Here is a 22,566-nt window from a genome sequence, read left to right on the forward strand (position 1 = left end):
TGCGTTCCTGCGCAAGAATAGCCCTGATTGTTTGGATACACTATATTTTTAATATGCTAGTTGTGATCATTTCATGCCAAGTAAAAATGTCCATAGTCATATTTTATGTTCCTAAAGTAACTGAATGATTTTCAATCTGGAAAAGAAAAAAGAAGTGCTAATGTAGCATTTTTTTTCCAATTTTTCCGAAACTTTCCGTTTTCCCCCGAAAAAAATGAGGGGGAAGTGTTTTTTTCCACTCTTCCGGCAATTTTACATCTCTAATCCTCACCTCAGTGCCCCATGGGTTGGGAGGGGGGTGCAAAGGGAAACCCATACGGGTGGACTGGAGAGCCAGCGGTGTAGCACTGGGCAGACGCTCCCATGCTGCTTGACTGTTGCAGACAAGGATGTCCCGCCATGCTGAAGCCACAATCGGAGTGGCTCCGCCCACTCGCCCCCCAAGCAACCTCCTGTTCCCTCCCTTGCACTAGTTGCTCGCGGGCCACATAAGAGCCCTGGATGGGCTGGTTCCGGCACCCGGGCCTGATGTCTGACACCCCTGCTCTAACAGTTACACCACGTTGGCTCTTCAACTTATCTAGCAGAAGAGGAACCGAGGACAGAGCTAGAGATGTCAGAAAGGGCTGTTGCAGTTCTCAAGGTGAATATTCACCTTCCCTGGAGCAACGTCGAAACCAGGGCCCCCAATGTAGCACACAGGGGCACCGTGGTACCCACTGATACCTTTGCCCACCGACCCTTTTTAGAAAGTGGGTGGGGGCCAGGTGGGGCTCTTGCACAGCAAGGCTTCTTCTTCTTTTTTTTTTTTGGTGGCTCCGCTAAACCCCGTTCGGGGTCGCTCACGCAGCAAGGTCTGATGGGGCAGGGCATGGCGGGAGCCTCGTTCTCCACACAGGGGCACCGTGGTACCCACTGATACCTTTGCCCACCGACCCTTTTCAGAAAGTGGGTGGGGGCCAGGTGGGGCTCTTGCACAGCAAGGCTTCTGGCCGGCTTCGCAGATTCTCAGAAATTTGCTTCAGTGACAGCTGCTGCCACAGGACAAAGATCTTCACTGCATTGCTGTGCATGTATACAAGACAACGTTTAAAAACGGTACGTTATAAAAGGCATCCCATTAAAGAGAGCTTTTGCCCGAAATGTTGAAGAGTTACTATTTGAGTTGTATATAACCTGGCTCCCTGACATTTAGTGGGTGGCTCCGCCTCCCGTGGCAGCCATTTTGTGGGTGGCCCCGCCTCCTGTGGCAGCCATTTTGAGGGTGGCCCCGCCTCCTATGACAGCCATTTTGAGGGTAGCACCGCCTCCCTGTGTCAGAATTCCAAAGGTGTCTACAGGCTCAAAAAAGTTTTGGGGACCCCTGGTTGAAGTAACCCGGTTGCTGCCCTAGCTCCTGATGGTTCCTGGCCACGTCTGAGTGAAGCTGAACATATCCTGGGGTTTTGTGTCCCCTACCCTGGACTGGGTGTGCCCGTTCCACTTCCTGCAGTGGGCAGAGGGTGACCAGTCTGATGGGGTAACTGGAGCAAGAAACCCAGTACAGGGGGAGCCTTTTGGCCAGGCGTCATGCTCACGACCACCCTGACTTGGCTACAGCTAAGGAGCGCCTACTGAACCTGTTACCTGCACCCAGGTTACCTGCGGGGCTCACCTTTGCTACAAAAGTGCCTCCTTTCTTTAAGACATGGGTGGTGATGTTCAGGGCCTGGAAGAGAAGGAAGGGAAAAAGAAATCGAGCCTGGGGATGGTGGAAGAGGCAACGGACTCGATACGGACCTGTCTACAGCAAACGTTTCTGCAGTAGGCTAGGGAACAGACATTTCCTCCAGCAGAAAGCAAGCTGTGACCAGCCATATCGCCTCACGGAAAATCCGAAACAAACATTAAAAAGGTAAAGGTTCCCTTGCTTGAAAGCCAGTCGAATCCAACTCTAGGGTTGCGGTGCTCATCTCCGTTTCAAAGCCGAAGAGCCAGCGCTGTCCGAAGACGTTTCTGTGGTCATGTGGCCGGCATGACTAAACACCAAGGCACACGGAATGCTTCCCACTAAAGTGGTACCTATTGATCTACTTGCAATTTCTTGCTTTCGAACTGCTAGGTTGGCAGGAGCTGGAACTAGAGACGGGAGCTCACTCCGTCATGCGGCAGCCGGGTCTCGAACTGCTGAACTACTGCAGTTCAGCATCTTAACCACTTGAGCCACCGCAGCTTTTCATTAGGGTCACCCAAAATGACACAAAACACCTTTCCGATTCCCCACAACTCTTCATCAGGCCAGATGTTGTTCCCCCACCCCCACAAAAACAAGGGGAGGTTCAGCATCTTAACCACTTGAGCCACCCCAGCTTTTCATTAGGGTCACCCAAAAGGACACAAAACATCTTTCCAATTCCCCACAACTCTTCATCAGGCCAGATCTTGTTCCCCCACCCCCACAAAAACAAGGGGAGGGGAAAACTGTGAAAATTAAAGACAGGGAGATTTGGAGAAAGGGCTTCCCCTGTTGCATTTGCTTCAATCCCCAGCATCTCCAGGTTAAAGGACCAGGCAGCAGGTGATGTGAAACACCTCTAGCGGAGACCCTGGAGAACTGCTGCCAGTCCGGGTAGACAAGACTGACCTTGACAGACCAACGTCCTGTCCTTGTATAAGGCAGCTTCATGTGTGTTCATTATTAGGGGAGGGTCATTGGTTCAGTGGCAGAGCCTCTGCTTCGCATGCAGAAGGCCCCAGGTTCGATCCCCCGACATCTCCAGTTAAAAAAGGACCAGGGAAGAGGTGATGTGAAAGACCTCAGTCAGAGACCCTAGAGAGCTGCTGCCAGCCTGAGTAGACAATACTGACCTTGATGGACCGAGGGTCTGATTCACTATAAGCAGGCTGGTGGCTACAGTGGGACCATTGGGGGCTCTGCCCCCTTTCTTAAAGGCACAGCCCCCACCAGAATTTCTCCTGCAAATGCTTTTTTCAACCATTCTGAAACATTTTTTTAAAAGGCGCGCGCTCCTTTAAGCAGAGTGGAGTGCTGTAGTTGATTAATTCCCACACTGAGCAAGGGGGTTGGAGTAGGTGACCTCTAGGCTCCCTCCTAACTCTGTGTCAAGAAACTGGTCTCCTTGAAGACAGTTTTGCTGCCTAAGTGTTGGCTTTCTTGACTATAGAAGACATCACCCCCACCTGCCGGCTTGTGGTCAGACTTGTTGCTTAGGCTGGAGGAAGAGAATAACTTGCAGCAGCTGCGGACTGTCATCTAAAGTGGCTGGCAGCTTGCAATTTAGAGATCTAGCCTGGCAACAGCTTTCTGTTGGTCTAAACGGCTTTTCTTTCTGCACTGAGAACTTCAGCCCCACCAGAAAATTTTTTTGCCCCGCAAGCCACAAAATCCTGGCTACGGGCCTGGGGGGAAGGAAGCTTCATGCGATACTCACAGCGAGAAGCAGCTGGGCCTGAATGTACTCATCGATGTCGTGGAGCCCGGTCACTGCAACAGTAAAGGAAAAAAAATGACTGAAGGCGACTTCCCTTGATTCCTGCAAAGCTGACATTGGCCAGCAGGGGTCTCTAGTCCCAGAATGGGACTGGTGGCAGCATCTCCCACCTACCGTCAGGGGCTCCGTCACACACCACCAGGTCAGCTGGCTGCCCCTCAAAATGGCGAATGATCTCCTGGGCGGTAGAGACCTGGGCAAAGAGGAAGGATGGAGGCAAAACTTGAGGTTGGCTGACCACATAACCATCTTCAAGTACTTGAAGGGCCTGTCGTATAGAGGATGGTGCGGAGTTGTTTTGTGTTGCCCCAAAAGGTCGGACCAGAACCAGCGGGTGGAAATTAAATCAGAAGAGTTTTCGGCTAAACGTTAGAAAGAACTTCCTGACACTTACAGCGCTTCCTCAGTGAAACAGGCTTCCTCGGGAGGTGGTGGGCTTTCCTTCTTTGGGGGTTTTCAAACATAGGCTAGATGGCCATCCGACAGCAATGCTGTCAGAGGCAATTCCGACTTGCAAGAGATATGGAGCTGTGCCTCATTGGAATATTCTGATCGGGGGGCTCGCTTATACATGTGTATTCATTGGATGTTAATGAAGACTGACCTGATTTACCTGATGAAGGAACAGATCTGAAACACTGATTATCTGGAACTGCGTCGTTTCCACTTGGAATGGATCTTATTTACTGCAAGCCACAATGTATAGATGTTTGGACTTCAACTCAAAGACATGTGATATTTATATAAACTCTTTTCTTTGTTGTGCTTGTTCTATTTATGAAGGAAGCCTGCTGCTTTGGAGTTATGCTGTGTGACTTATTGTGAGTTTGGGTTTGTTACCACCCACTTTTGGATAGCTGCTCTTCATTATGCTTGTAATTCTACAATTATATAATTACAAGAGGTGGGAGTGGGACCCATGATACTCTCACCGGGGGGAGGGGATTCCCCGCAGCTCCTGGCCGGCCGGCCACTGAAGCAGCAGGAGCTCCGCCAGGCTTCTCCCGCCGGCGCCACTGACAGCAGCAACAGCAGCAAGCCCTGCACAGCTCCCAGCCACCTGCCTGCCCGCCAGGCTTCTCCCCCCCCCCCCACACCCACCCGCAAGCCCTGTGCGGCTCCCCGCCGCTGGGCCCGCCAGGCTTCTCCCCCTCCATCACAGCAACGGCCATGGCTCCCAGCCTCCAGTCGCCAAGGTTTCGCCGCTGCTGCCAGTGGTAAGTGCGCATGCAAAGGGGACTTTTTTTTTACTTTTTGGGAGATTTAAATATCCCCCATATAGTTTTAAAAACTTTTCAGATTTTTCTGCACATCTGGGGATTGCCCCAAATGTGCAGGAAAATCTCCCTGCCCCCCAAGTGCCCCTGGTGTATGGATTTAGATATCCACACGGAGGGGGCAACTTGGCTATTAGATATATAGATATACAATTATATGAGTTTGGCATTATTACTGACTTAGCTTTCTATATAATTATTGTTGCATTTAATTAGCGTGCTTTGACTATAGATTCGTTTGTGAATTGTGAGGTTCTGTGAACTTGGGCAGACCACGAGAGGGAGGGCAGGGAGGGTTGCATCAGTGCTTAGATCTTGTGGCCCTTTCTCTGCAAGCCCAGGGAAATGCTGATCACCACTCTGGGGTCAGGAAGCAATCGTCCTCCGGGCCAGTTCGGCCAGGGATCCTGGAGGGTTTTTTACGATCTTCTGGGCATGGGACAGGGGTCGCTGGGTGTGTGTGTGGGGGGGAGGTATTTGTGAATTTCTTGCCTTGTGCAGGGGGTTGGACTAGATGACCCTGGAGGTCCCTTCCCACTCTATGATGGGGGAGGAGACCACCACAGACCCCCTGAGGAGGATGGGGAGGAGACCACCTGAGCCCCTTGGCAGAACAGAGGGAGAAAAACCGATCAGACAGAGTGTGGTTTGGGGACCGCCTACCTTGGTGATGTCCCCTTGGATTTGAATGACTCCAGGCAGAGGGGCCATAGCCTGCAAATCGACAGCCACTATTTTGACATCCGCATTGCTGGTGCCGTCTCCCCTGGGGAAGAGAGCGGGACAGGGAAATGTTTGAGGGAACCCGCTCTTTCGTCCCCCAAGGGACTCCTAAGTCACCCCGCATCCTCTCCTCTGCAGCATGCTGATTTTAGTCTATGCGCTGCCGAATCGAGCATGCCACCCCATATTTCCCGGAGTCCTGAGGTCGGCTTACTTGAGTTTCCGGCTCAAAACCTGGCTCCAGCTTCCAGGAGCGGCGCACAGATCCACGGCTCGGGAGACGCCTGGTCCAAACAAGAGAAAGGTTCCATTACGAGAGCGCTCAAGCAAGAGCTCCAGGGTCCCCTAGAGAACCAGTGGGGGGGGGCAGAGTATAGAGTGGCGAACTAGGATCCTCGGTGACCCAGTTTCAAATCCCGCTTTCCGCCATGGGATCTCGCTGGGTGACCTTGGGCCTGTCACAAAACTCGTGCCCTGGCCTACCCCCACAGGGCTGTTGTGAGAGAATGGAGGAGGAGGGAACAGTGTCCTAAGCCACTCTGAGGCCCAACTGGGGAGGGAAGTGGGATATAAATAAATAAACGTCTGAGCGGGCGTGCATTCAGCCGCTGCTCCGCCAGCTGCACTGGCTGCCAATTGCGTACGGGATCCAGAAGAAGAAACAGCAGCAGCAGAAGCAGCAACAAAATAAGATGTTTGGAAGACATTTACAGGAGATTCCAAAATAAAATATGAAAACACTCACTTCACAGGGAGCTGGGACTCAGCCTTCACAGTAAAAATAGGCTTGGGGGCTCAGCCATTGGATATTTTCAGGCACACTGAATAATGCGCTTGAATAATGCAACTGAATTTTACTGTCAGCTCCTCTGCATTCTTATTTTCCTTGCTTGTCCGTCCCAGTTACATTGGTTCCCCCCCCTTTTCCGCTCATGTTTTGCCCCCTCTAGTAGCTGATTTTATATTCTATCAATGTATGCCCGGCATAAAACCCTTCTGTTTAAATATGCAAGGAGGTATGTCGGACACCAACCAATGTAATATCCAATCGTCCACTAGAGGGAGCAAAACACGTGTGCAAAAGAAAAAACTCTCCGAAGCAATAGGCGCGCACAAGCGATGAAAATGAGGATGGAGAAAAGCCCTGTGCGAAACAGCAAAATCCATTTGCAAACCAGAACTAATGTGCACTGAATGTGGTTTGAAAGTGCATTATTCGGGGTGTGTGAAAGCATTTGTGTCTGATCTATAAGGTCATCAGAAGGCAAAATTCCTGCCCTACCTTGAAACAGGTGGTACTCCTCATCCAGTTGCAGGAGTTTGAACGCACTGCGGGCTCGCCACCCTTCTTCCTTGGCCAGGCGGTAGTAGATGTCACGCTTATCTTTGGAGGAACGCCCCATCCTTCCTTAACACAGCAGGTGCTGCTGGAAGAGAGGAGGAGACAGATCTATTACCAGGTTTCCCACTGTGCCTGAATCTAAAGAGCAGCGCTGGCTTGTTACAATGCATAAAAGTCAAAAGACAGCGCAGACCAGCCTAACAGAATGGGCTTGCTCATCTCAGAGCAGATCTCCCCTGAAAGGCAACAGAGAACACAGCACTACTTTACACAGAGAGGGATTAAAATGTGGGATTCGCTGCCAGAGGATGTAGTGATTGCCACAGGAAGAGTTTTAAAAGGGGATTAGATAGACTCATGGAGTGTAGGAACAATGTCCGCTCTTGAGAGGCAGGCCCGGGAGTGTTAACATTGTTCCTGCAGGGAGATCACTGTTCTCCTGGCTGGAGATTGGGAACCCAAAAGTATGAATGAATGAATGAATGAATGAATGAATGAATTGAATTTTATTGTTACGGCGCTTAGCCAGCAATAACCCAAAAGTATTCATGTGCTGAGAGCATGAGGTACTGCTTAATGACGCAGTCATTTGGCTTTGGCAGATAAGAGAGAGTGGCTGTTAGAAAACACATTCCAAAAGGATGCTTGAATGCTTGTAACTTTCCCTTATGTGAGGGAGGGGGGGGGACTAGAAGCTTATAAATAAACGCTGGGAAGCTGAGAGGGTTCAGTCAGTTCCTGCAGAGTGTTTGCGTCCTGTCTTCTTTGAACCCCGGCAAACTACAATGGAGGATAAGTCTATCAATGGCTACTAGCCACAGTGGCTGAGGGTAACCTCCACATTCAGAGGCGCTAAGCGTCTGAATCCCCAGAGCCAGGAGGCAACATCAGGGGAAGACCTTGACCTCTATGCCCTATTGTTGGCCCTCCAGAGGAACTGGCTGGCCCCTGTGTGAGGCGGGATGCTGGACTAGATGGACCCTCCCTGGTCTGACCCAGCAGGGCTCTTCTGATGTTCTTATCAGGGGAAGACCTTGACCTCTCTGCCCTGTTGTCGGCCCTCCAGAGGAACTGATTGGCCACTGTGTGAGGCAGGATGCTGGACTAGAGGGACCAGTGGTCTGCTTCAGCAGGGCTTTTCTGATGAAGGCCTCGGCCTCTATGCCTGTTGTTGGCCCTCTGGAGGAGGAGAAGAAGAGTTGGATATATGCCCCATGCTCACTCAGAGCGGCTTAGAATCTCCTTCCCTTCCTCTCCCCACAACAGACAGGTGGGGCTGAGAGAGCTCTGCTCTTGAGAGAACAGCTTTGAGAACTTGTTACTGACCCAAGGTCACCCAGGTGGCTGCAAGTCAAGTGAGGAATCAAACCCGGTTCTCCAGATTAGAGTCTGCTGCTCTTAACCACTACACCAAACTGGTTGGCCACTGAGTGGTCTGATCCAGCAGGGCTCTTCTGATGGTTCTTATCTACTGAAAGCATTCCAAAAGCCTCGGGGAGCAGAAATGTCCTGGTGTGGCACAGAAAACTCTGGAGAGATTATATCATAGATGGAGCATCACCACAGAAAAAAGCCCTGCTCAAAGGACTCATAGAATAGACAGATCACAAAACAGAGCCTCTCTGGGTGACTTTAAAAAATACCATGGTCTAGAAAGACGAAAGAAATGGTAACACATCCAGTTTAGGTGGGTAGCTAGGGTTGCCAAGTGACTTACTGGCTTTAGCGGGGGAGCGGTGGACCCTGTCTGGGACATTCGTGTGCGCGCGCCGCGATGACGTTGCCCGGAAGTGACGTCATCACGCTGGGCACGTCGCCTGGCGACGCTCTAGCAATCACCATGAAAACTCTATGGTACCACAGAGTTTTCAGGGTGATTGCTAGAGCATCGCCCGGCGATGTGCCCAGCGTTATGACATCACTTCCGGGCAACGTCATCACGCCAGGCACGTTGGCCCCATCTGGCCACTTCAGCGGTGGGGTTCCCCCCACCGGCCAGATCCGGACTGGCGGATTGGGGGCCCTTTGAGCGGGGGAATCCCCCCCCCCAGGGGACCTGGCAGCCCTATGGGTAGCCCTGTTGGTCTGAAGTAACAGAACAAAGCCTGAGCCCAGTGTAGGGTTGCCAAGCCATTTCGTAAAGGTCAAGGGGTCATCTGACAACTCCCCCCACCAGGCTGCTGTGGTACATTCCAGGGACTGGTTTGTCACCCCAACCACTGCTTGTGAGCAATGTTCCCTCTAAGCTGTGGAGTCTCATGAGCAAAAATTCTACTTTGTGAGCTACTGGAATTAAAGTTGTGAGCAAGAGATTTGGCCCCCGCATAAATTACTTTGCTCTGGAGCCCTCCTTCCTGAGCCAAGACAAAAATATGTGAGCCGGACGCTAAAAAACTATGAGCTAGCTCACACTAACTCAGCTTAGAGGGAACACTGCTTGTGAGAATTAAGCTTGAGATAAACCGCTGACCAGCCCATTCAGGGATGGTGGATGTAGGCGTACCTTGCTCTGTGCAGAATCTCTTGCAACAGCGGCAAAGCAGGCACAGAACCAACAGGTGACGCTTTTCCCGGTATGCAGGGATGGAACAAAGCTTCATTTAATATTGCTTCTGCCTGTCGTGCAACTGAAGGCTGCCCCCTATAAAAGGAACTCGTGCAGACCGTACCTGTATTAGCAAAATGAGCATCCAGAGAAACAGTCAGGGAATTGCCATTCCGTCTCAAAGAAGCACGTGAGGGCGCATGCGCGACGTCCCTGGCTATGCCAGAGCGCACGCGCACTACTCTTCGCTTCTTCACGGAATTGATTAATATAGGCCGTGATGTAATCGGTTCCGAGCGCGTTCCCGTGACAACAAGGCTCTTCTAAAACGGGTGTGACTCGCGGAATTGAAGAGGTTTTCGATTTTCCGCAGAGGCCACACAGCAGCACATCCGACTAGGGTTTTCATAGCGCATGCGCAAAAAAATCTTAGGCCTGAGCAGTTCGTTGCAGCGAATCGATGGAGTCAACGGGAACCCTTTAAAAAGTTTGGTGTGTCCGTAAGGTACTGCGCTTGCGCCGAATAGCGATGTCGCCTGGAAGCTATAGTACTTTCTGTTTTGCTGGGAGAACGCGAGGCTTGTTCCGCGATGCTCTCTGGGAATTGTAGTTGTTTTGCTTTCACCGGTGTATAAAACCCAATCTGGAGAGCAGGGCTTCAGCACTCCATTTCCTAGAATTCCCCTGAATGGCACAGACGGAAGTTGGGGGTGGAACACGGATGTAAAAGACACGAAAAAAAGATGGCGGAAACTGCGGCAGCCGAAACAGAGAGTGTTGAGAAGAAGGCCGTGGGAGCTTCGGCTGCCCCGGTGTCGTTTAGCTTCACGCGGACAACCGGGAGGAGGAGGCTTCTCGCCGTGACGGGACAAGATGGGGGAGAAGAGAAACTGGAGACCGATTTCCTTCGTGCCGTTGAGGGGCGAGAATTACAAAGGTATGGAGGGGGTAATGCGCATGCGCTAAAAGTGGCAGCGTATTGATCCGGCTACATTGGGTAAATTAAAGATGCCAGTTATGTGTTCGCGCCAAGAAAAACTTATTTAATTAAGTAATTAATTTTAATTTATTTATTTAGCTGGTTTATTTATACTCCACCTTTCTCCCCATTGGGGACCCAAAGTGGCTTGCATCATTCTCCTCGCCTACATTTTATCCTCACAACAATCCTGTGCGGTGGAGGTTAGGTTGAGAGCGTGTGATTGGCCCAAGGTCACCCAGTGAGCTTCCATGGCATGAGTGAGGGTTCGAACCTGGTTTTCCAGATACTAGTCTGACACTCTTAACCAGTGTGACATGATTGAGGTTTATAAGATTATGCATGGGAAAGAGCGGGTAGAGAAAGAGGTACTTTTCTCCCTTTCTCACAATACAAGAACTCGTGGGCACTCCATGAAATTGCTGAGCGGTCGGGTTAGAACGGATAAAAGGAAGTACTTCTTCACCCAAAGAGTGATTAACACTTGGAATTCACTGCCACAGGAAGTGGTGGCAGCTACAAGCATGGACGGCTTCAAAAGGGAATTAGATAAGCATATGGAGCAGAGGTCCATCAGTGGCTATTAGCCACTGGTGGACCTCCTGATGGCACTGGTATTTCTGGCCACTTTGTGATACAGAGTGTTGGAATGGATGGGCCTTTGGCCTGATCCAACATTGGCATCTCTTATGTTCTTACCTGTTGTCATGATAAGCAAGGCCAGTCTTGCTTGGCTTCTGAGATCTGAAAAGACCGGGCTAGCTTGGGCCAGCCAGGTCAAGGCAAGAGATGTTCAGAGGCGGTTTGCCGTCACCCCCCTCTGCGTAGCAACCCGGGACTTCCTTGCTGGTCTCCCTCCCAAGACCTAACCAGGCCCCACCCAGCTGACCTTCTGAGATCTGACAAGATCAGTCTATCTGGGCCCATCCAGGTCAGGGCAGAAAACATTTGCAAGTGTTTAAAAAACACTGTGTGTTTGTGATACCGCTGAATGTACAGGGACTGTACGTTAGAAGTTTTGGGGCCAGGACCCAGCAGCATACTTTGTGCATGGGCGTAAAGAAAACTGGTTCCTTGCTCTGTTCTGTAAAGTAAAATCTTTGGTTCAGGCTGTGCGAAGGCCTGCAAGAGCTTTCCCAGAGACGGTTAGACATAGCACAGTGACCTTGCCAGAGCTGAATTGTTTTCAGCTGAGGGTAGTACCAACTGCCTTTGAAGCTCCCAATTAGCACATTCCAAGCAATTGAGCTCTAGACACCTGCGTGGGGGCAGAGACGGGGCATGGTTTCACTTCTTGGTGTAGTGGATAAGTGCGCTGAGTGAGCCGTTGCTTAACCTAACCTAAATGATAATGTGCAAGGATTCTTCATATCCCAAACAAAAGTATTTTTTTCCTGATACGAGACCAAAATCTTATCTCACCCAGACATTGCAAGGTTTTGCCCTTATGAACTACAGAATCATGAACTTTATACCTATTATGTTGTCTGCTAACAATATCAGACCTACAAGAGGAAAGTCTTCTATATAACACGCCTTTATAACATCCTAATAAAATATTACTTAAAAGAGAAATCCATAAAACCAAGGAAAAATATGAATATGAACAATCAAGAAGGAACAACCTATTTAAAAAAAAAATTATATTCCCATTCATACTACATTGCCTTAAATAATTTTGCACCTTAAATAAATACTTATATGTGTTTACTCTATCGTGGCTTTTGCCTTCAATAAACCTCAAAGCCTTGATCCAGAGCCTTGGCTCTTGACCGCCTACCAGCTAACTGTTTTGTCTTGGAAACTCAGACTGCAGTTCCGCTCTGCAGGGCTGACTTTTCTTGTTAAGTTCCCTGAGAAGCCGGGAGGTTTGGTCTTTCTCTCCTGGGCTGTCGGGATAGATCGAAAGACCTGGTGGCAACCTACCAAGACTAGGGTGAGTTTTAGACACTCTCTGGTACTTTGTCACTTTGTTTCGTAATGTACTCCCCTTGCACCAAAAGTCCTTATTCGGGGTTGGGACTGGGACTTTTGACAGTGGGGGTTTTCTTTGAATTCCTCTTTTCTTTCTTTCTGCCACCCCTCCGTGTGGTAATACAAAAACTGAGGGTCACAGTGTTAGGAAGGTATCCAAAAGTATATAACACTGTGTATAATAGATGTATGTTTAAGGTAGATCAATTCTGTGCTGTTTTCAAGGACGGTCCTTGAAGAAGAGAAGGGCTATTTTTGGGCAGGAACGCACAGGAACGGAGTTCCGGCTGGCTCCCAAGTTGGCCACACCCAGCAGGAACTCATTATCATAATAGGCCACACCCAACAGCAGGAACTCATTAGGATTGGCTACATTAGGGGTGTGTGGCCTAACATGCAAAGGAGTTCCTGCTCCAAAAAAAGCCCTGGGTTTTGACAACAAACAAGGTCAACAGAATAAGAAGCAAAAGGTGGGTGTGGTTGGATGACCACACTTCTGGTAACACGGGGGTGTGGCCTAATATGCTAATAAGCTGTGCTGTCATGGGTGTGGCCTAATATGCTAATGAGTTCCTGCTGTTGGGCATGGCCTATTATGCTAATGAGTTCCTGCTGGGCTTTTTCTACAAAAAAAGCCCTGAAAAAGAGTGTATTCAAAACGAGTAAATTATTAGAGTCCCCCTGGGAATAGTGATTGTGAAACTGACAAGGTGCTGTTTGAACAGAGTGTAGACCTGCACTTTGATGTATTGTGTGGCGAAATGGGGACCCGCCCTCAGCCCTGGGAGACTGAGGTGCCGTCCTGTGGCTCGCAAGCCCCTGTTTTGGCCTCCCACCCTATCTGGTGGGGCTATTTCTCTCCGTTAAACGCTGCCACCGCTCACTGAATTGACACCGCCTTCCTAGAGGGACAGTGAGACCCCTCTGGCTGATTTCCCCACCTTGGGAAGTGGGTACCTTGAACTTTCCCCACCTTGGGAAGTGGGTACCTTGAACTTTGGGCGCCCCCTGGGGAGTTGGCAACCCCTCCGATTTGGGCCCATTTGTGTTCCCTGGCCTCTCTTTTGCCCCTGGTAACGTGCAGAGCAGGGAGGGCTATGTGGTTAAGGCACACCAGGCTTTTTAAACTAAAAAAGGAAGATTTATTTAACTATATACAGGTTAGGCATGAAAATAAATTATTATTATTATTTATTATTTATTTTATTCGATTTATACCCCGCCCTCACCGCAATGCACAGGCACTTCAGCATAACCTGGGCACAGAAATTAAACCGGATCGAAACACAGTTCGTCTGCCCCTACACACACCCCTCTCTACCTTTGTAGTGGGTGGTGGCCTCAGGCCAGGATTTGCTTTCCCCCTCCTCGTTGTTGGAGGGAAACCGCAGCCCTTCCCTGGACTGGTTACCAGTACCGTTACCCTCTCCTGGCTGTTCACCACAGTTGATAGTGGCCTGGACTGACCACGGAGCCTGAGGTCACAGGAGCCCCCACCTGTACACCTGCCGGGAACTGCCATCCACGCTGAAGACCAGGCTAAGACTAGGCGCAGACTGACTCCCCCGCACCCCCCAGCCAAAACCTTTATCTACTTGGCCCCGCCCCTGGGGTGTGTCAAACTTTTCCTGCTCTTTTCCCTCAAGGCTGCTGGGAAGTGTAGGCAGGGAGGTACGGCAGCTCCATTCTTCCCTATGGAGCACCTCCCCCCTTGTAAGGACTACCAGGATGGCATCCGTTTTAGGTACTGCTGCCTCTGCCTGGCAGCCATTTCGTCACATATTGTTTGGGGGAAACCTATGTTTGATAATATTTGACACCAATATTTACACGACAGTATAGAAAAATAAAAAAGACAAATAAAAAGCACAGAATTGATCCACCTTAAACATACATCTATTATACACAGTGTTATATACTTTTGCATACTCACCATGTAATGACAGAACAGTTACATGAGGGGACATAGCTTATGTTTTGTGTCGGTAGATGAGCCACACCAGCAGAATTTGAAAACTGGGAGCCAGTTTGGTGTAGTGGTTAAGTGCGCGGACTCTAATCTTGGAGAACCGGGTTTGATTCCCCACGCCTCCACCTGCAGCTGCTGGTGTGACCTTGGGTCAGTCACAAGTTCTGTCAGAGCTGTTCTCTCAAGGGCAGTTCCCGAAAGCGCTCTCTCAGCCCCACCTACCTCACAGGGTGTCTGCTGGGGGGAGGGGAAGGAGACTGTAAGCTGCTCTGAGACTCCGGGAGAGAGAAGGTTTTCACTGTACTTAGCCATAGGCCACCACAAACAGAGAAGAATGCAATAAAACATAGAAAACTGTACAAAATAAAATACAGTCTAAAACATTGCAAATCCATAAAGCCGAGGTTATAAACAGTTAATTAATTCACAGCATGCCTCCGAGTGAAGGGTGGGGTATAAATCCAATTGCTGCTGCTTCTTCTTCTTAACACGAGGGGTGCCTTCTCTCCCTTTGCAGTGTCCGGCCAGCCCCGCAGCCCAAAGAGCTCGTGATCCCCCTGATTCAGAAGAACCAATGGAAGAAAGTGGCGGATCCGGCACCGCTCCCAGACCCGGACGGGAGTAATGGGGTCGAAGCCCAGGCCGTCAGAGAGCTCATTGAGGGTGAGCATGGCCCACCTCTCTTATTCTTTAGATGTATAGCCGCTTCCACTCAGGGGGTTTATGACAGGAAGCTTCCCTTTGTTGATTGGGTAAGAGAGTAGTTGGGTAAGAGTTGGGTAAGTAGTTGGGTAAGAGAGGCTTCTAAAATCCAGCCTGCAAGTTGCAGACTTTCTGGGGAAAGCTGAACTAGGAAAGTTCCCCTGATGTTCTGAATAGAGCGGGATCTGATTTTGCACGTTCGGATTGACCTAGGGTGCGCTTTCGATGTTACATTTCAACAAGCCCAAAGCCTTGTGAAGACATTACTTCTATTGGAACACTATAGGTCAAAAATTAAAGACAATGTGAGCGTATGAAGCTGCCTTCTACCGAACCAGACCCTTGTTCCATCAAGGTCCTATTCTCAGACTGGCAGCGGCTCTCCAGGGTCTCAGGCAGAGAACTTTCACATCACCCCTACCAGGGGTCATTTCATAGAAAAAGAGGTGCAGGAGCTCATTAGCATAACTCATTAGCATAATTTATTTGCATGTGCCACACCCCCTGGCATCACCAGAAGTGTGTCAGAAGGCAACACCCACCGCTCAGGCTCCACTGGACTGTTTTGGATTGCTAGCTAGTGGGGGGGGGGAACGTGCAGAGGAGGGAGAGCTTGTACCTGAATAAAACTTGGTCTTAACGGTGCCACTGGACTGTTTTGGACCGCAGGGCCAGGGGGGCTCTGCAACTTACCTGGCTGCTTCTTGCTCTGACTGAGGGCTGCTGGGAGCAGGGGGTGGGGCTTGTTGCGTGTGGCCGCCCCCTGGGCTCTTTACTGCCGGAGCTCTGCTCCTGTGCGCTCCTGCAGGAAATGACCCCTGACCCCTACCATCTGAACCCTTTTAAGTGGAGATGCCGAGGGATTGAACCTGGGACCTTCTGCATGCCAAGCAGATGCTCTACCACTGAGCCACAGCCCCTCCCGACATAGAATGCACAGGTACAGGGACTTATGCGGGAGCTGGTGGCAAATGATGACCAGGGGTCTGGAGACTGAGCCCTATGAGGAAAGGCTGAGGGCCCTGGGAATGTTTAGTGTGGAGAAGAGGAGACTCAGGGGGGCCAGGATTGCTCTCTTTGAATATTTGAAAGGATGTCATGTGGAGGAGGGCAAGGAGCGGTTCCAGTTGGCAGGCAGCAGAGGAGAGGACCCAAAGCAATGGGTTTAAATGACATGCAGAAAGGTATCGGCTGGATATGAGCAAAAAATTTTTCACGGCACGAGGGGTTCAAAGGGGGATATTTGTCAGGGATGCTTCAGGCTGGTCCTGCATTGGGCAGGGGGTTGGGCTAGATCTGGGGGGTGTCGAACTCATTTGTTACCAGGGCCGGATCTGACATCAATGAGACCTTGTTGGGCCCCTGGGCCCTGTGCGTCATAAAATGTAATGCCAGGTAGCAGAGATATAAACTTTATGAAGGTTTTTTTTTTACTTAAAATAAAAACTCACTTAAAACATTAGCGCTCTTGCAATATTTTGTATATTTAACTGTATCTGATAACTGACACCTCTTGCTCTGAATTATTGCACCACAGTGTCTGTGCTGTTGCAATCGCGAGTATGCTGTTCAGGTGTGTTTCTGTAAGCTGCAAACCTACGATGACGCAGCAGCAGAACTGGAAGAAGAAGCAGAAGACAGCCAGTTCCACTGCAGGCCTGATAGAAGCCCTCCGGGGGCCTGATCTGGCCCCTGGGCCGTATGTTTGACACCCCTGGACTAGATGGTCTGTATGGCCTGTTCCAACTTTATGATTCTATAAGTCTCATTTCCTCTGACCTCGGAACTGATCCAGTGGTCACCACCTCTGCAGGCGCTCCAGTGAGCTATTTCCCTTGGGTGTCTTTATTAACCCACCCATCTCTGCTTCACTTCACTCTCCTTTTCCTTCACAAGCATGCTGGGAGCGGAGAAGGCTTGCCGGGGGTTGGAGCTCTGCTTAATGGAGTTTCTTGGTTTGTGGGGGTGGTCTCTGCGAAGCATAAAAATGCAAGGAAATACTACTTTACACAGAGAGTGATTAAAATGTGGAATTCTCTGCCAGAGGATGTAGGGTTGGCTAAGGAATAAACAGCATTAAAAGGTGATTGGATAGATCCGCGGAGGATAAATCGATCAGTGGCTACTATCCATGGTGACTGAGGGGAACTTCCACATTCAGAGGCACTACTGCTCTGGATCCCAGAGCCAAGAGGTAACATCAGGGGAAGACCTCAGCCACTGTGCCCTGTTGTTGGCCCTCCAGAGGAACTGGTTGGCCGCTGTATGAGACAGGATGCTGGACTAGATAAACCACTGGTCTGACCCAGCAGGGCTCTTCTGATGTTCTTATTAGGGGAAGGCCTCGGCCTCTCTGCCATGTTGCTGGCCCTCCAGAGGAACTGGTTGGCCCCTGTGTGAGACGGGAGGCTGGGCTAGATGGACCCCTGGTCTGATCCAGCAGGGCTCCTCTGATGTTCTAAGCCTTAGTTCAGCCTTGTAATGAAATACTCACCTAGGGCGAATCTTAGCTGCTCTGAGGTGATCACATTGGTGGCATAGTTGCTATTAGTCGTGTTGAAGCACCAAAAGGAAAAAAAAAAAAGCCAAGCCCTAGGTGTCGCCGGCTCAAGGCCGTGTCATGGATTGAGAGAAAAGGAAGCCAGGACCGGTCGATCTCCACGTTAGGCCGCACATGGCCTTCTCTGTCTTCCTTTAACCGAAAGGATTAGAGAACGAAAGCTGAGAATCCATATAACCAGACCTAACGCCCGGACTCCATTATCGTTGTTGGTTTCCATTTGCATAAGGAGTCTAAACATAATTCTGGTTTCTGGCCGTCCCTTCTCTTGGCCTGGGGAAAGATGTCAGGGGTTTCCTGTTAGGGGAGAAGCCAGGCACGGAGATCGGTCTGTGCACCCTCTTCCTTGGAGTCCAAACTTTTGTCGGGCTCAGGCCAAAAAGAAAAAAAATCGGAGGCGAAGGTGGCAGGACAAACAAAGTGTCGGGAACTTGGTAAGTTAGGCTAATAATGAGGTGACTGAACCTTCCTTCACAACTCTTAACTGTTGTTGGGGTTCTGGCCTGTTTCGAAGTGCTCCCTCTGCCGATTACTGACACCTGCAGAGCAGTTTTTGTTCTTGGGGTTTCACCCTTGAGAGACTGTCTTCCAGTTTCTATCCCTCCTCCGTAGTTTTTTTTCTTACAGCAGATGCTAATTAACTGGTTGGCCCCAATTGGCTGTTGAGTTGCTGGGTAATGCACTGATTGCTAGAAAAGATGATCTGTTAAGAAGAGAATGGATTTATACCCTGTCCTTCACTACCCAAAGGTGTCTCAGAGCAGTTTACAAACTCCTTCCCCTTCCCCACAACATACACCCTGTGAGGTAGGTGGGGCTGAGAGAGCTCTGAAAGAAACTGCTCTTTTTCAAGAACAGCTCTGACAGAACTTGAGACTGACCCAGGGTCACACGAGCAGCTGCATGTAGAGCAGTGGGGAATCAAACCCTGCTCTCCCAGATTAGAGTCCGTCGCTCCTAACCATTACACCAAACTGGCTCTCTAATGTGCATGGGGGCGGCTACTCTTCACCCTTTTTCACTTCGGCATGTCTCCATGCTTTACCAGCTAAGCATGAAGAGGGCCTGTATTCTGCCGGATGGGTAAGATGGATGACTAAAGAATGCCATTCAGGGATGCTTGAAGATAGTAAGGTCTAAAGTTTTCAGATAGACAGATTTTATTTAATTTTGGGGGGGATTTTTGTTTGTGTGTGTGTGTGTCTGTGCCTGGAAGTCATGGCATCCTCTGGCAACTCCTAGTGGGGTACGAAGGACGTTCAGAGAGTTGGCTTGATAGCCTGCCTCTGCCTCCCAGACCTGGTATTCTCTGGAGGTCTTCCATCCAAATACTTGCCACCAGGGTCGGCCCCGTTTAGCGTCCGAGATCTGACAAGATCGGGCTTGCCTGGGCTATCCAGGGCAGGGTCAGCCAGGCAGATTTTAGATAGCAATGGTGAGGTTGATTTGTTTGATGTCTTTTTGCCTGTGACTGAGTGATCTATGCTTTGCGACACTCCTCTCAAGTTCATACATTTTATTTATATTTCAAGCTGTGACGAGGAACACTGAGTCGAACATAGGTGCACCCCGGAACGAACCTAGAGAGTGGAAAGCCGAGGCCTTGTAAAGGTAGAGCTTTCACTCTCGTGAAATAAAGAGGAGTGTGTGTCCTGACTGACTGACTGACTGCTGGAGTGTCTGTTTTCAGCACCCACAGAAGGAGGTTTGGGGCGGCTTATCCCTAAACCCAGTTTGGTGTAGTGGTTAAGTGTGCGGACTCTAATCTGGAACAAGTGGGTCTGATTCCCCACTCCTCCACTTGCACCTGCTGGATGACCTTGGGCAAGCCATAGTTCTGATAAGAGCTGTTCTTGAAAAAGAGCAGTTTCTGTCAGAGCTCTCTCAGCCCCGCCTGCCTCACAGGGTGTCTGTTGTGGGGAGGGGAAGGGAAAGGAGTTTGTAAGCCGCTCTGAAGGGCGGGGTATAAATCCAATCTCTTCTTCTTCTTCTATACAAAATCTGTGAACATGTGGTTGCCCTCAAGATGACTCTGCTGGAATTTTTGCCCTGGAAAAGAACTGAGAATCCATATCATCCTGGGCAAAAGTCCCCAGCCAGATAGCGGGGAATCTTCTAAGCTAGTAATCCTCGATGCCTTGCCTTTCTTCCGACTCCCCAGATAAGGGGTCGTCACAGAGTCTAAACATAATTATGGTTTCTGGCCATCCCTTCTCTTGGAAAGATGTCAGGGGTTTCCTGTTAGGAGAGAAGCCAAGCACAGAGATCGGTCTGTGCACCCTCTTCCTTGGAGCCCAAACGTTTGTCGGGCTCAGGCCAAAAAGAAAAAACTCAGAGGGGAAGGCAGCAGGACAAACAAAGTGTCGGGAACTTGGTAAGTTAGGGCTAATAATGAGGTGACTGAACCTTCCTTCACAACTCTTAACTGTTGTTGGGGTTCTGGCCTGTTTCGAAGTGCTCCCTGTGCCGATTACTAACACCTGCAGAGCAGTTTTTGTTCTTGGGGTTTCACCCTTGAGAGACTGTCTTCCAGTTTCTATCCCTCCTCCGTAGTTTTTTTTCTTACAGCAGATGCTAATTAACTGGTTGGCCCCAATTGGCTGTTGAGTTGCTGGGTAATGCACTGATTGCTAGAAAAGATGGTCTGTTAAGAAGAGAATGGATTTATACCCCGCCCTTCACTACCCAAAAGGTGTCTCAGAGCAGTTTACAAACTCCTTCCCCTTCCCCTCCCCACAACAGACACCCTGTGAGGTAGGTGGGGCTGAGAGAGCTCTGAAAGAAACTGCTCTTTTTCAAGAACAGCTCTGACAGAACTTGAGGCTGACCCAAGGCCACACCAGCAGCTGCATGTGGAGCAGTGGGGAATCAAACCCGGCTCTCCCAGATTAGAGTCCATTGCTCCTAAACATTACACCAAGCTGGCACTCTAATGTGCATGGGGGCAGCTACTCTTCACCCTTTTTCACGTCGGCATGTCTCCATGCTTTACCAGCTAAGCATGAAGAGGGCCTGTATTCTGCCGGATGGGTAAGATGGATGACTAAAGAATGCCATTCAGGGATGCTTGAAGATAGTAAGGTCTAAAGTTTTCAGATAGACAGATTTTATTTAATTTTGGGGGGGATTTTTGTTTGTGTGTGTGTGTGTCTGTGCCTGGAAGTCATGGCATCCTCTGGCAACTCCTAGTGGGGTACGAAGGACGTTCAGAGAGTTGGCTTGATAGCCTGCCTCTGCCTCCCAGACCTGGTATTCTCTGGAGGTCTTCCATCCAAATACTTGCCACCAGGGTCGGCCCCGTTTAGCGTCCGAGATCTGACGAGATCGGGCTTGCCTGGGCTATCCAGGGCAGGGTCAGACAGGCAGATTTTAGATAGCAATAGTGAGGTTGATTTGTTTGATGTCTTTTTGCCTGTGACTGAGTGATCTATGCTTTGCGACACTCCTCTCAAGTTAATACATTTTATTTATATTTCAAGCTGTGACGAGGAACACTGAGTCGAACATAGGTGCACCCCGGAACGAACCTAGAGAGTGGAAAGCCGAGGCCTTGTAAAGGTAGAGCTTTCACTCTCGTGAAATAAAGAGGAGTGTGTGTCCTGACTGACTGACTGACTGCTGGAGTGTCTGTTTTCAGCACCCACAGAAGGAGGTTTGGGGCGGCTTATCCCTAAACCCAGTTTGGTGTAGTGGTTAAGTGTGCGGACTCTAATCTGGGACAAGCGGGTCTGATTCCCCACTCCTCCACTTGCACCTGCTGGATGACCTTGGGCAAGCCATAGTTCTGATAAGAGCTGTTCTTGAAAAGGGGCAGTTTCTGTCAGAGCTCTCTCAGCCCCGCCTCCCTCACAGGGTGTCTGTTGTGGGGAGGGGAGGGGAAAGGAGTTTGTAAGCCGCTCTGAAGGGCGGGGTATAAATCCAATCTCTTCTTCTTCTTCTATACAAAATCTGTGACCATGTGGTTGCCCTCAAGATGACTCTGCTGGAACTTTTGCCTTGGAAAAGAGCAGAGAATCCAGATCATCCTGGGCAAAAGTCCCCAGCCAGGTAGCGGGGAATCTTCTAAGCTGGTAATCCTCGATGCCTTGCCTTTCTTCCGACTTAGCAAAGACGGCTTAACTCTGTGGCCTCACGCTTTGGACACCTTTGTTCTCGTCATACTCAGAATCCAAGAAGACGCAGGAGCAATGGGAGAGCAGCAGCAAGATCGACCCCGCGTTTGCCATCCCCCTCCTCATGCAGAATCGTGTCCCCGACGGCTACGAGGACGGGGAGAAAATGGACGTCAGCCTCCGTCCAGAATCGGTAAGCGGAACAGGGCTCCGGGGAGAATTGTCGCTCCCACCTCCTGGCCAGGAGAGTTTAACACCTGTCCTCCCCCCCCCCTTTTATTCTATCCTCTCTTTGGTAGTCGACGGAGGCTGATTACGAAGAGGTGCCAGTTGACGCCTACGGTATTGCCATGTTGAAAGGCATGGGCTGGAAGGCAGGCGAGGGCATCGGGCGCACCTTCAAGCAGTGAGTGTCCCCAGGAGGTGGAATTGGTGCTTTTATCTCCCTCTCCTCGTCTCGATGCATGCTGAGGGGGCAGTGGTGGGAGGACTTCTGGAGTTCTGGCCCCAATGGTGGCCCTCCTGGTGGCTCTTCGGTTTTGGCCAGTGTGCAATACAGAGTGTTGGACTGGATGGGCTATTGGGCTGATCCAACATGGCTTCTCTTACGTTCTTACGTGTGGGGCAGTGATGCTCTGTATTCTTGGGGGGGGGCAACGGTGGGAGGGCTTCTGGAGTTCTGGCCCTGCTGGTGGACCCCCTGATGGCCCCTGGGTCTTGGCCACTGTGTGACACAGAGTGTTGGTCTGGATGGGCCATTGGCCTGATCCAACATGGCTTCTCTGACGTTCTTATGTGTGGGGCAGTGATGCTCTGTATTCTTGGGGGGGGGCAAGAGTGGGAGGGCTTCTGGAGTTCTGGCCCTGCTGGTGGACCCCCTGATGGCCCTTGG

At 50.3% G+C, this 22,566-nt stretch overlaps 2 protein-coding genes across 3 annotated transcripts in view; one reads left to right on the plus strand and one right to left on the minus strand.

Moving 5' to 3' along the window:
• Window positions 1–9,864, minus strand: part of FTSJ1 (FtsJ RNA methyltransferase homolog 1 (E. coli)) — a 22,663-nt gene extending 12,799 nt beyond the window's left edge. Inside the window, exons 1-7 of one of the 2 annotated variants that reach the window (XM_015416617.1) lie at window positions 9,503–9,864; window positions 6,774–6,915; window positions 5,706–5,775; window positions 5,432–5,534; window positions 3,606–3,684; window positions 3,432–3,484; window positions 1,655–1,708 (exon numbers count right to left, since the gene is read on the minus strand). In XM_015416617.1, coding sequence (XP_015272103.1) covers window positions 1,655–1,708; window positions 3,432–3,484; window positions 3,606–3,684; window positions 5,432–5,534; window positions 5,706–5,775; window positions 6,774–6,894 — 480 coding nt within the window. In that variant the 5' untranslated portion in view covers window positions 6,895–6,915; window positions 9,503–9,864. Of the gene's footprint in view, window positions 1–1,654; window positions 1,709–3,431; window positions 3,485–3,605; window positions 3,685–5,431; window positions 5,535–5,705; window positions 5,776–6,773; window positions 6,919–9,502 lie in introns of both variants that reach the window. The other variant, XM_015416610.1, reaches the window with a different exon arrangement.
• Window positions 9,865–10,110: 246 nt separating this feature from the next.
• Window positions 10,111–22,566, plus strand: part of GPKOW (G-patch domain and KOW motifs) — a 28,764-nt gene continuing 16,308 nt past the window's right edge. Inside the window, exons 1-4 of the mRNA XM_015416588.1 lie at window positions 10,111–10,315; window positions 14,818–14,963; window positions 21,728–21,867; window positions 21,974–22,080. Coding sequence (XP_015272074.1) covers window positions 10,122–10,315; window positions 14,818–14,963; window positions 21,728–21,867; window positions 21,974–22,080 — 587 coding nt within the window. The 5' untranslated portion in view covers window positions 10,111–10,121. The remainder of the gene's footprint in view (window positions 10,316–14,817; window positions 14,964–21,727; window positions 21,868–21,973; window positions 22,081–22,566) is intronic.

Source organism: Gekko japonicus, unplaced genomic scaffold (genome assembly GCF_001447785.1).
Source record: "Gekko japonicus isolate JY-2015 unplaced genomic scaffold, Gekko_japonicus_V1.1 scaffold2807, whole genome shotgun sequence".
In the NCBI taxonomy this organism is placed as follows: Eukaryota; Metazoa; Chordata; class Lepidosauria; order Squamata; family Gekkonidae; genus Gekko; species Gekko japonicus.